Raw genomic sequence first — 13,851 nt, 5'->3', positions numbered from 1 at the left:
GCTGTGTCTGAAGACGGCAACAGTGTACTTACATACATGAAATAAGTAAATAAACCTTAAAAAAAAAAAAAAAAGGAAAATACTGTCAAGACTTGAAATTTAAAAAAATGAAGCCTAGCCTGGCAGCAGTGGTGCATGCCTTTAATCCTAGCACTGGGAAGCAGAGGCAGCCAGATGTCTGTAGAGCAAGTTCCAAGACAGCCAGGGTTACACAGAGAAACCCTGACTCAAAACACAAACAAACGAGAAGAAGTCTTTTATGAAAGGCTATGACGGACAGTCACAAATGATTAGAGTTAAACTGTAATGAAAGATGATACATCAAAGCTGCTGGGATGCTATGAAGACTGGGCTACAGGGAAACTGGTGAATGTCAACCACAAAGTGAGAGAGGTTTAACACTGAAGCCTCAGGGGTTCTGCTTGGGACCAACCCCAAGAAAGCAGAGCAAGGAAACCCTAAAGACAAGAACAGAAATGAACAAGATGGGGACTGCGCTGACATTCAGCGACAGAGCGCTTGCCTAGTGTGTGTGAGCCTTAGGTTTGGCTTGAAATCCTGACAGAAACTGTAAAGGGAAGGATTAACAAACTGAGTATAGGCCATCTCTGAAGATGTTTAACTGATCCTTCTTCGGATAAGAAAAACGAGAATGGTACCACATAAAGTGCTGCAGATCCTGAAGAAGGGCCAGCAAGCTTAGTGGCACCCTGTCCCTATGGGTGTGACATATGACAGACATCTTCCAGGAAGATTATAAATTGACAACAGTGACTCATAAGGTGCAGACAACTGAGTACCTAGTGGACATCAACACTGGACACCAAGTCCACAGCATTTGCCATCACCAGACCTCCAAAAGAAATATTCTTCCCTAATCAGGAGTGAAGAGACAGCACCATCAGCACTTATAGTTTGTGGTCTTCACTAATGTTGTGAGGTAGAAAAACAGTAGAAGATAGGATTGGACAAAATGGAAAAAAAAAAAACCCTAACTTTGTAGATAACACTTCTTCATGGAGATGCTCCAGTGAGCTAGGGAATGTTTGCTGAAGTCACTGGACATGAGCAGATTACAGATGAGACAGTCTCATCTCTGCAATGAGCAGAAAACAAGAGCAGTGTAGTATATACAACAGCACTGGAAAGCAAAGTTCTTGGGAGAAAATCTTAACAAATGGAACACAGTCTTTCAGAGAAGATTACTAAATGTGGATGGCACTAGAGTAGAGATTGAAAACACTCAGTTCATGGGAACATTGCTTCTCCCTGAGGTGACTTCCAGAGCCACTTTGTACAGACTCAACAGCTGTCCCCAGTTTTAGGTAGAGTGTGCTCTCTGCCCAAGCCTGTGTCAGCAAGCTGAGGGATTCACACACTAAACTTGTGCCAGTGGCTCTCACAGACAAGTGTTGAAGGTCCTTAGGCTACCCTTTGGGTTCATCGAGTGGTCACTTTCTGGAAGACACTTGGTGACACAACAATGTCAAAAACAAGGAAAGACACACCGACATGCAGTAAAATAAAACCAAGTCAGCAAGCCTGGGAACACAGTTTATTAATGCCAACTGTGATTTTAATTTCTGTTCTAAACTAGCCAGGAATGGCTGTGGGCGATAAAGGACTTTCCTCTCTCTCTCCCTTTTTTAACCATGCCCTGTCATCCATGCTGAGGACAGAGCCTAGAGGCACTAGAGACAAGCACAGTGTCACAACACTTAAGAGAAATGACTCTGAAGGCCTGGTCTTTAACTCAGTGTTTGAAAGCAGGCTTGAGACCCCGAGTTTGATTCCCAGCACTACAAAACAGAAAAAGTTACTTTTTCTCTGTTTATTGAGACAGGTCTCATGTAGACCAGACTAGCCTTGAACTTGATATTTACCCAATGCTGACCCTGAGCTCCTGATCTTCTTGTCTCTAACTCCCCAGAGCTAAGATTACAGATGTGTGCTACAATGGCCAGCTGGAAAATTTTGAGACAGAGTCTCAGGTCATGGACTGGTCTCAGATTCAAATTTATTTGTCACCATGCTTGGCTGAGATAAGGTAACTTACAGGCTAGTTCCTTCATAGTCCCTTCATGTGGAGTTAGAGCTAGGATGACACACTCAGGATTCTCAGCTAAGCTCGTCACTCCCATGAGAGCTTCCGCAGTGGCAGGCACTCAGGCATTCAAGGCTGCTTCTTTGATATCCACTGGTGGTTGTTTTTTTTTTCCTTTCCCTTTCCCTTTTTCTTTTTTTCTTTTTTTCTTTTTTCTTTTTATTTGAGACAGGGTCTCACTGTGTAGCTCTCTCTGGCTTGGAATTTGCTATGTAGACCAGGCTGGCTTAAAACCCATGGAGACCCATCTGCTTCTGCCTCCAGAGTGCTGGGATTAAAGCAGTACACTACCATGTTCTGCACCCACTAGAGATTATTGATCAACCAAGTTTGAGCAAAGTTCATCTCACCATACTACACCATGGCCCACTAGCATCCTCTCTGCTTCTGGAAAAGGCTTGTAGAGCTTTTCAGGCTGGCCTCAAACTCAGAAATCTGCCTGCCTCTGCCTCCCAAGTGCTGGGACTAAAGGCGTGCGCCACCACGCCCAGCGTTCGTAGAGCTTTGATGATGCCTGATTATGGCAGAGAGCTACATATGATGTCTACGGTCCCAAAGATCTATTTGCTGGAAGCTTGGTCCCTAATGTGGCAATGCTAAAGTGCTGGGCTTAAGAGGAGAGCCTGCTGGAGTCAGATGTGGGAGAACCAGCCATGGAAGGGACTGGTGTAGTTCTCATGGAACCCATTAGCTTCTGCAAGAGCAGGTTACTGGGGAAGAGCTGGCTGCCCTGCAGTTTTTGCCATGTGGTCACTTCTTGTTCTCACCATGATGCTTTCTGCTTACTCGGTATTGCTAGAGGCCTTCATCAGAACAAACACCAGGCCTCTGAGTGTCCAGAGTTTGGACAGGTGCATGGAGTGATGCTTGGAGTAGGTCAGGAGTAAGGAACATGGATACCTACCAAGGCAAGGTCAACAGGCAAGAAGAAAGAAGCTCCTCAACCGACTTCTAGGTCATCCCTGTGACAAAGGGACTGTGCTGATGAGAAGCGGACCCTGGCCACTAGGCTCAGAGCTAAGGGTGAGCTAGAGTTTCGTTGGCTATAGGGGCCCAGGCCTAGCATTGTGATGATGTCTGCTATGGTTCACAGGCCATCACTTACAGCACCCTCTGTGTCTTCTGGATTTCAGGTGGAAAGCCTCTCCCTGATCACTGGCTCCCCACTAGTTCTTCCTTCACAGCCCTGAGCTGTGGATGAGCAGGAGGCAGGTGTAGTGCTGGCTGCTGGTATACATTGTAGTGACCAGGACCCCTCTCACTACTCTCCTCAGCTGCCCTGTGGTGCTCCTTATTGTTGTCCAGCAAACATATCTACATCTGCACCAAGACAGCAAGGCTCTGTGCAAGCCCCCAGAGCATGCTGTCACATATTACATGGAAGGCCCTGGCAGGGACCTTGGAGATAGCAACTTCCCTGGTGGTCACAGGCACTTGCAATATGTCTCAGCTGAGTCACCTGTGTAGTGAAAGGTCAGCTCTGTTTACTTAAGAGTGTCACCAGCTTTATGAACTACAGGATTCAGAAACACAGGCCAAACAAACAATGCTACACAGAGGACCTTGGGAGGCATGAAGTGGGAAGTACTGGCGGGAGGGAGAAACTCATGTAAATGGCCAGGTGTTACCTTGAATCATGGTGGGAACATAACACCTGCCCTCAGGAAAGACCCACCATGATCTAGGGAATCATGCTGCTGCCTCGTGTCCATAAGTCCCAAGCCTAGACACTGACTCCTTTCCCCAAGAATACTGAGTAAGAGGCCTCAAGTACCTGCCTTCCTGGGGAGGGTTGCAGCCGCCTGCAGTGTGGGCTCCTGTGATGCTGGTCTCTCCCTGTGTCTGGACTCCTGTCTTCTGCCTAGGTCCCCTGGGTGGCAGAAGTGGTCAGGCTTTCTTCACAAGGCTTGGTGTACCTCCACTGAGCAGGAGGCATCTGTAGCCTAGTGGGCAGAGACAGCCTCAGTTGCAGTGTATGGAGAAGTGCCTTAATTAAGGTTACTATTGCTCTGATGAGACACCATGACCAAAGCGACTCAGGGAGGAAAGGCCTTATTTGGCTCACACTACAGTATCATCACCATCAAAGGAAGTCAGGCTAGGAACTCAAACAGGGAAGGAACCTGGAGGCAGGAGTGGATGTAGAGGCCATAGAGGGTGCTGCTTACTGGCTTACTTCTTTCTTATAGAACTCATGACTTCAGGGGTGTCATCCCCATCAGTCACTAATTAAGAAAATGTTCTACAGGCTTCCCTACAGCCTAGTCTTATGGAGTCATTTCTCAATCGGGACTCCCTCTTCTCAGATGACTCTAGCCTGTGTCAAATTGACATACAATTAGCCTGTGCAGAAGGTAAGGAGGTGTGTGTGTGTGTGTGTGTGTGTGTGTGTGTGTGTGTGTGTGTGTGGTTACAGCTCTGCTCTGCCCTTCTACACCCATATAGACAAGCTCCTCCTCACAAAGTGGTCATCAGTACCAGTTGGAGAGCTGCTGTGCTTTGCTCAAGAGCTTGCCCAGTCCTTGCTATACCAGGAGGTTCAGGCCTCGTGGCTCTCCAGTCTTATCCACAGATAATGTCGTCCCCCACCCTTCTGTCAAAGAAACCCTGTTGAAGTGAGGCACTGGCCCTGGGGGATGATGGCTTGCCACACCAGCCTGTGTCATCCTACTCCTGTGCCAGTAAAATCCCTGTCCCCTTCACCCTGCCACTGCAGAAGGAGGTGCCAGGGACACTGAGCATGGCTGTGTGTAAGCCACAGGCTGCAGCCACCAGCCACCCAGGCTCTTCAGGGAAGATACCTGGCCTACTAGGGCTCCTGCTCAGAGCACACAGCCAAGAAGTGCCTCACACCAGGAGGGTTGGGGGTGCTGTGCAGGCAGCAGGGACCGCTCCCTTAAATTCTGTGGGTTCTGCCCTGACCCTTGTGGGACCAACTTGATGGTTATCCAGACAAGGAAGAAGGGCCAAACAGATCATCCTACAGAGCCCACTTGACCAGTTGCTTTTGGGGAAGCTTGGCAGCAAGGAGAGGGCTTCAGGGTTAGGGAAGTGTGGATGCTCTCCTGCTTGTGCACCAGCAGCGGGTCCACATTGCCCCAAATGTGGTGTTCTGCACCAGCCGGGGCAGGATCAACATTGCCCAGTTTCTTCAGATCTGCCACCATCCATAGCCTGTGGGAATCTGGTGCTCAGGTGAGTTTTGTTTTTCTGACTCTAGAGCTTGCCTAGTGCTTCCTAAGGGCACATGGAGGGGAAGAGTCTGGTGTAGTGGTGTGGACTGGGCAGGGGCCTGGGGAGCTGTGCCCACCTAGTTTGGTGATAGAGTAGTCTGAGAGAAGCTGGGACAGTAGCCTAGAGAAAGACTGTGTCCCACCCTCCAGGTGGGAGAGAGTTCAGGCACATCCAACAGAATACATTCCTTAGCTACTTGCAGAAAGGATGCATGAGACTGGCCCAGCACAGCAAATGGAGATCTCTTCCACTCCAAGTCCACACCAATCCTGCCAGGCTATATGGAGAGAGAAAGACAGACATTATGGCCAGGGGTAACATTGATCAGCAGGGATTATGATCCAGAGCAGCTAGAGGGATCAAGGCCCTGGAAGAGGCAGCCTTCCCAGCAGTATGGCCAGAATGGAGGAGGTGCTTGTGTGTCCATGGGCATCCCAGGCCCCATCAGGTGAGCAAGGAGGCCTTAGGCACTGTGATGACTGATACAGTCACCTTCTCACGATTGTGCATCACTAGGACACAAACCTCTAGGCATGTCTATGAGATAGTTTCTAGACTAAGTTAACTGCAATGGGAGACCTCATCCTGACTGTATGTGGCATTGCTCCATGAGCAGAGGTCCTGGACTGAGGGAAAAAAGAGTGAGGCTGAGTACCAGCACCCACTTCTCTGCTTCCTGATTGTGGATGCAATGACCATTCTTCTCACATTCCGCCTGTCATGTCTTTGCTGGCATGATGAACTGTACCCTCCATCTGTGAGCTAAAATCAGTCTTTCTCTCCTTAAGGTGTGCATGTCAGGTATTTGGTCCAATCAATAAAAAGTTTAACACAGGCACCTTCTGCAGGCTGGCATGATGGTTTATAAGCACTGATACTCAGGAAGTCCTGGTGCCTTGTCAGCCTCAGAGGGTCCCTATTCTTGCCATAGAGAACATGTCATTCTCACAGTGGTTTGGAGGTAGAGGTCAGAGAGTAAGGTGTGCTGTGCATGGTATACAGGTCTGGCCTGGTCTACAAATTCCACTCCCTAAGACCTCTACAGAGTGGCTAGTGGGTAGCACGTCTACAGTCCTAATCAAGGTACTCACCTGTAGCAGTGCAGCCTGACCCCTGGCCACACCCTCCCAGAGGGCCAGGAAGTAGATGCTATCCCTAGAGATGGCTAGCTGGTAGTAGCCCTTCTTCACATTCACCTGCAGCTCCTTCAGGCTTAAATCAGTTTGGGTTACCCTAAAAGGAGCAGGACTGGAGACATTCTTGTCCTGTGCCTTAACATGTGTCATGTCTCCCACATATCCTGGGACAGTGGCATACTTTTGGCTTCTTCATAGAGGGGGCTCACAAGGGTCTATGTTCTTGGGCTTCTCCTTAGGACTGGTAGTGGGGAGCAGTTTGCCATCTATGGCTATGAGACATCTCATGCTCCGGTCCTGGGTTGTGTCCAGCCTGGCCATGGATCTGGCCATAGGACACATCCTATCCAGACAGGTGGCAGATTATGCCATTTGTTGTCACTGCCCCAAGGAATGGGGCTGTCCCAAGCAGAACTTCACCCTGAGGCAAGGTGCTCACCTCCCGTGAAGCCTGAGTTGGCTCAGTCTCTCAGACACCACAGCTGGTAGCTGCTGCTTGGGGAGTGAGAATTCTAGGGAACAATGGGTAGTAGTGACAGCTTCACTCTGACAGTTCCAGCAGCCAGAGTCTCTGCTTTACTAGGTCCTGTGGGGGTCATCAATGAGGACTTCCATAGGCCCAGGGGGCTCAGCTGATCTCAGCAGGTCTGGCTAAGCCTTGCATGTCCAAAGATCCTGAGAGACCAGGTTGCCATGCAGCCACCTCTACTCAGGCCTGTCTGTATCTCTAAGCCCCCAACTCTATACAGCTATGTGGCTAGGGATGTTCATCAGCCCTTCTGTCTGGTCAGGGCTTTCCTGGCTTCCTGGTTTTTTCATGGTGTCCCCTGATTTTCCTCCCTCTGACTCTTGCCCTGTAGACAATATGCTGCGCCTTTCCCTTCTTTATCCTCTGTGATCAGATGGGCTCTCAGGGTCTGGGGGAGACCAAGAATGTTCAGGCAGCTTGTGGTTAGGACAGAGAGCAAGACTCAGCACCAGATCAGTAGTGACCTACTCCTCATGGAGCTGAGTCCTCCCAATTTGGCTACCCTCATCTAGTACTTTGTGTCCAGTGCAGGAATAGAAGTGTCTGTGAAGCTAGCAGAGCCCCTCAGATCTCTGGGAAATCTAGGACAAGGGACAGTTGGGCATCATGGGTTTCATCAAAGGACATACACTGGACAAGTTCAAGTCCATGAAGCCAGGGGATGACTTAAGTGTGGGGACCCCCAATAGTTATAACTCTTTGCCCTCATGACCTCTGGTCTCCATGGCCTCCATGTCTCTCAAGGAGATCATGCCTCCATCGGGCTGCCTGCCCAGATGGCTTCGGTGCCCCCTGCATCCTGAGGTGTCTGTTTCCCCTTGGCCATGGGTTCCCACGTGGACGACAATATGTGGAAACTCCTCCACATTCTTCAGGATATCCGCTGCTGTTCCGGCCAGCTTGGCCTTGGCACCCAGGGGGGACTAGCCTTCCGGACCTCACCCAAGGGCTGTGCATTCCTCTCTGGTGATTCACTGTCCCTCCTCCCCAGTGGCTTACTGCTGCTCTGGCTGGATGCCACCCTCTGCCAGGACACTGGTTAGCCATACTCCTGTGTGTGCCACATCAAGACCTCAAGAGCCCCTCCATTCTCCCAGGATGTTGTGGCTGGAGACTAAGGACAGCTTTGCACCCTCAAGACAACTCTGGGATCTGACCCCAGGACCATATGCACACCTAAGAATGGATTCAATCACAACACGGACACATCCACACAGAGCAGCTGCTCTTTGAAGGTGCACATGTATAGATAGACCTGTCCTGCCCCTACTTTGCACCCTTCATGGTTTCACTCCAGTCCTGCAGCTACAGGGGCTCCATTGGTCTGTGAGCACTGGGAAAGCTCTCTGGATCAGCATGTGCACCTCACCTGATGCTTATGGAAGCTGCACAGCACAAAGGTGCACACTAAAAAACAGAAAAAAAGCTTCCCCCAGGATTGCTCTAAGCCTCAAAGGAATTGGCCAGAGCTTCGAAGCAGTGCGGTATGTACATAGCAACCTGGGATAACTTTTCAGCATGCGGTCAGCCCAGATCTTGATGCACCCTTTTCTGCAGAAGCAAAAAAAAGTTGCCAGCAGTGACAGCCCCAGAAGCTGTGAGCTGCCAGAGTTGAGCTGCCCTCATCGCAGGCATGCATCTGGTCCCCTACATAGAACCATGCCCTTGGCACAGTGGCCCACATGCCCATCCGGCCCATCCTGGGCTGCTAACATGTTGATCTTAGATGTCCAGCTGCTTGGTTTGGAGGCCAGGAAGATATCAGCCTAGCAGATGGGCAGAAGTGCCCAGGTCAAGCCTGTACCTAGGGGTGCCGTGAGTGGATGGCTATGGGTTAGGTAAGATGCAGCCTCTCTCAGGCTGGCAGTCCAGGCACCTTTTGTGGTTGTGGATGAATATTGGTCTTCAGTGGTACTCGGTGTCTACCTGAGGACACAAATGGTGGCAGGGCTCTGCTGCTAGTGGAGGTCACCATGTACTGATTACAGACTAGCCCAGACACCAATACATGCACCTCTATGAACTACTTGTAGCACAGGTACCGCTAGGGACTGCTGGGCAATGACATTGGGACAAAGCATGGAAAGAGAGACAGGGGACTTTCGGACATCCAAAAGGAGGGTTCTGTCCTCCTGTGGGCAAAGACAGGAGGGGCAGCAGAGGTATGTGTCTTCCAGTTTCTACTCTGGGCTATACAATCTCCCCAAGGTCTGGGCTCTCTCTCCCGGCTCAGTCCCACTAACCTCAGGGACAGAGCCCTGCTTTGCCCTCCAGGAAGCCTACCCCCCCCCTTCCCCTTCAGTCAGGCCCCGTGTGTTATGTGCACAGCAGAGGCCTTCCTTTAGATCTCAAACAGATGACCTGGGGCAGCAGCCCTGCTAAGGCTTTTATGTCTCTTTTCAGGGTAGGGCCTTCCTGACATTGTGGCATGACTTCTGCTTCCTGCCTTCCCCACTAAAATGGGGATTCCTCAGTAGAAAGCACTCAGCAGTGGGTGAGTACTTTCTTCGGTGCCTGGATCAGGCCTCAGAGCAAACATCAAGGCTTGATGTTTACATATCGACACTTGCTTCAATCTGCCTCACTTCTGTCTTCCTCAGGGAGAGCATGGAGGGCAAGCACATCAGGCAACACTGAGCCCCCCCCCCCACATGCCCCTTACCTCTTGTGCTGTGGCCAGCTGTCTTGTCCAGATGGTTGGTCTTCACCTACTCAGAGGCCCCCCTCAAGATTCTGCCCTTGCTTCCAGCCTTGGTCCCCACTCCAGACTGCAGGATGTCCTCTGAGAGTCTACACTACTTGGAGAAGGGGCCAGAGGCAAGTCTGTGAGGAGGGGATTGTGTATCTGTGGTTACTAGGATGGCATTTCACAGCAAGGCTGTGCCTAGATTTCCCTAGAGCAGCCTCAGGTGCCTCTGCCTGAGGGGCAGCAGAGGTGTGTGTCTTCCAGTTTCTACTCTGGGCTATACAATCTCCCCAAGGTCTGGGCTCTCTCTCCTGGCTCAGTCCCACTAACCTCAGGGACAGAGCCCTGCTTTGCCCTCCAGGAAGCCCACCCCCGCTTCCCCTTCAGTCAGGCCCCGTGTTATGTGCACAGCAGAGGCCTCCTCCCAACCCCACAACTCTGCCAGCTTTCCAGACTATTACCCATGGTCGAGGACACAAAGGCATTTGATCCTTGAGGTCAGGGACAAACCTCTAGTTGGTGTTCAAAACTTGGCAACAACTTCTGGAGGGATGAAAGAGGAAGAAAGAGGGAAGAGGAGATACTCCAAAGCCAAGGTCATCCATTCAGTTCTGCAGATGTCAGAGCCTGGCCTGACATCTAGAAGCAGGCAGTGAGGATGGGGGCTTGGGAGCAAAGGGCAAACAGAGCATGCCCCAGTGCCCTGGGCTCTTAGCAGGGCAGATTTGAGGGCATCCCCCAAACCCCTTCCCTGGAAACACTGGGGGCCGTGTGGCATTGCTGCCGTAGATGCCAAATGAGGACTTTGGGGCTCAGCCTTTCTAGTCTCACAGAGGTCATCCTGGGATACTGCTGTAGGGAGAGAGCCTTGTCTGTCTGTTGCTGATATCAAGTTACTGTGTTTTAAGGTTTTTATTTTTCTCAAAGTCACTCTCATGAACAGGAATTCTACAGAACTATAGTACAAATCTTGTACTCCTTCCCCCTTCCCAAGGCCCAGCCACTTTCAGGTCAACTTGGAGAGAGCATCTCCCCAGTGTGGTCACTCTCAGGAGGTTTGAATGGCCCAAAAGTAATAGCAGGAGAGGTCCATGCTGTGAGTGCAAACGCGTGGCCCACAACCCAGCCACATCCTCCGAGCTAATTATTTCTGCCGATGAGGCTTTTCCATTCCACCAAGAATGACCCATCTTCCTGCAAATGAGGCTTTGCCTCTCAGGTTATGGTAAAACAAAGCTTCTAGACGTATCTTATATACAGTGCCTGGCATGTGTATGCAGTGATGTCCATCCAAGGTGTATCTCCCACTCAGGCTGCTCTGTGAGCTCGGTGGAGCTGTGGACCCTGGGCTGAGATCACAATCCAGAATGCAGGTTGGCTCCTGGACACAGGCTCCCGGTGCGTGACAGGGAGTGAGAACCATTCCTACACTTGACCCCTGGTGTGACCTGCTCTTTTGGAAATTTGGAAGTTCTCCACATTGTGTTAAGATAGTTCATGACAGGCCTGTTTGTCAGGCTAGGGCATCCTCTCCTCCAGGGCCTATCTGACGATCCTCACTGTTCTCCTATGGCTGTCCTTGCTCATTTTCCCTAAAGCTATCATTATCTAGATGTTTGGCTTTCTTGACAAAATTTTTAACCAAAAAAAAAAAAAATCTTTACTTATTTTTTTTTCTTTTTGTTTTCTTTTTCTTTCTTGGTTTTTCAAGACAGAGTTTCTCTGTATAGCCCTGGCTGTTCTGGAACTCACTCTGTAGACCAAGCTGGCCTCAAACTCAGAAATCCACCAGCCTCTGCCTCACAAGTGCTGGGATTAAAGGCATGCGCCACACTGCCCTGCCTTTTGTAGTACTTTTTAGAAGACATCTTCAAGCTGATTAGTTGATTTTGTTAAGCCTTTGGGTATTGTTGTTGTTTTTTTATACCAACCAGAAAGACAGCATTATTTATTTAGAGAGTTCCTGTGTCTCTGTTTTCTTCTGCTTCCCGGGGCTCCAGTTTGAGTGGTCTGTGCTAGTACATGTAAGTATAAGGTTGGCCTATGATCCTGAGGCATAACAACTGGTGCTCTGCAAGACAAGGCTCAGCAAGAGCAACAGTGTCTGCCAGCTTTCTGCCCTCCTGGAGGATGGAGTGGGAACTTCCCAGCTTCAGCATGGAGCCTGCTATGACTTGGATGATGGGCATGTGTGCTGGAATCTCAGCTTCTGGGGTGGCTCTGCTGAGGTATGCAATTGTTAAGAGCTGGGGCTTGGGGCTGGAGAGATGGCTTAGCACTTAGGGATGCTGGTTATTTTCCCAGAGGTCCTAAATTCCCAGCAACCACAGGATGGCTCACAACCATCTATAATGTGATCTGATGCCCTCTGCTGGCATGCAGGTGTACATGCAGACAGCACGCATATACATAAAAATAAATAAATCTTTTTTAAAAAGTGCGGCTTGGTCTCTGGGATTGAGTTAGTTGTAGTACAACTACCATGTGTGTGTGGCCATGTGCTCTCCTCTTCTCTATGATGTTATGATGTAGACTGCAGGAACCTCCCCAGAGAGGTGTAGACCGCAGGAACATCCCCAGAGAGGTCAAACAATGGAGCTGCTGGAACTTGTAATCTCAGCCTTCAAAGCTAACTTGAGTGACACTGCTTTTTCTCTGTAAGTGCCCAGTCTCATCCCCAGATTTCCTGTCACCTCACTTTGTCCCCTGCAAGGCCTCCCAGGATCTTGCTTTCATCCTGGTTGTTCAAAACAACAACAACAACAACAACAACAACACCTACCTGGCTTCTGGCTCCTGAGTCCTCCTGGGCCCCATGGCTATGTTCCTGCATACATAGTCTTTGAAGTCAATGTCAGACTTCTTGCTTCCAAGTCTCCAGCCTCTAAATGGCTGTCACTATAACTCCTGTCTTAGAACTTTTCTTCATGCTGGGCAGTGGTGGCACATGCCTTTGATCCCAGCACTTGGGAGGCAGAGGCAGGCAGATGTCTGAGTTCAAGGCCAGCCTGATCTACAGGGTGAGTTCCAGGACAGGCAGGGCTACATGGAAAAACCCTGTCTCGAAAAACAAAGAAACAAAGAAACAAACAAAAACAACAAAAAAAGAATTTTTCTTCACTTTAAAGTAGAGTCAATAAATGTTGTTTTCCAATCAGTTTTTTAGGCTATAAGCACCATTTTAAAAATAAATTATCTAGGCTGGAGAGATGGCTCAGCGGTTAAGAGCACTGATTGCTCTTCCAGAGGTCCTGAGTTCAAATCCCAGCAAGCACATGGTGGCTCACAACCATCTGTAATGGGATCTGATACCTCTTCTGGAGTATGTCTCAAGACAGCTACAATGTGCTCACATATATAAAATAAATAAATACAAATAAATAAGTAAAATAAATTATCTGTTGGGACACAACTGGTCGATGGTAAAGTACACAAAATACAAGTGTCAATGCACTTGTGAACTTACTGTCTAGGCTCAATATAAAACATCTGTCTTAGGGTTTTATTGCTGTGAAGAGATGCCACGACTACGGTGACTCTTAGAAAGGCAAACATTTAATTGGGCTGGCTTACAGTTTGGAGGTTTGGACTGTTATCATCATGGTGGGAAGCATGGGGGCACATAGGCAGACATGGTGCTGGAGAAGGAGCTGAGATCTGCAGGCAGCAGAAGGAGACAGTGCCACCCTGGCCATAGCTTGAGCGTACATAACCTTAAAGCTTGTTTACACAGTGATGCACTTCCTCCAGCAAGGCCACACCTCTTTATATTGTCACTCCCTATGGCCACACATTCAAACATGTTAGTCTGTGGGGCACGTGCCTATTTAACCCACCCCAGCATTCCAGCCCCACAACAGTCTCCCATGCTGTGCTTATCTGTGCCATCATCCATCCTGTGACTATGAATGACCATGCTCAGTCCTCTATTACCCTGTGGATGCAGGGTCCTCTCCATCCTATTTCTGTGCACATGTGAGAGTCTTTTGTCACTGAAGTTAAATTTGACAATTTCAGGTAGGTGTGGTGGCACCCATCTTTACTCCCAGAATTTAGGAGGCAGAAGCAGGAGGATCTTTGTGAGTTCAAGGATAGCTGGTCAACATAGTGAGTTCCAGGCCAGCCAGAGGTGCACAATGAGACTTTACCTAAAAAACTTAAA

The 13,851-nt window shown here is 49.4% G+C and overlaps 1 protein-coding gene across 1 annotated transcript in view; it reads right to left on the bottom strand.

Annotated features, from left to right (window-relative positions):
* Exd3 (exonuclease 3'-5' domain containing 3) overlaps window positions 1-13,851 on the bottom strand; it is a 41,863-nt gene that overhangs the window by 22,118 nt on the left and 5,894 nt on the right. The window contains 6 exon segments of the mRNA XM_031373174.1: window positions 3,431-3,502; window positions 4,441-4,794; window positions 5,098-5,216; window positions 5,415-5,478; window positions 5,481-5,615; window positions 6,430-6,664. Of these exon segments, the coding sequence (XP_031229034.1) occupies window positions 3,431-3,502; window positions 4,441-4,794; window positions 5,098-5,216; window positions 5,415-5,478; window positions 5,481-5,615; window positions 6,430-6,664 (979 nt within the window).

The sequence above is a fragment of the Mastomys coucha genome, unplaced genomic scaffold (genome assembly GCF_008632895.1).
Source record: "Mastomys coucha isolate ucsf_1 unplaced genomic scaffold, UCSF_Mcou_1 pScaffold15, whole genome shotgun sequence".
Classification (NCBI taxonomy): domain Eukaryota; kingdom Metazoa; phylum Chordata; class Mammalia; order Rodentia; family Muridae; genus Mastomys; species Mastomys coucha.
The sequence above is the reverse complement of the archived record's forward strand: the minus strand, read 5'-3'. Positions and strand labels throughout refer to the sequence as shown.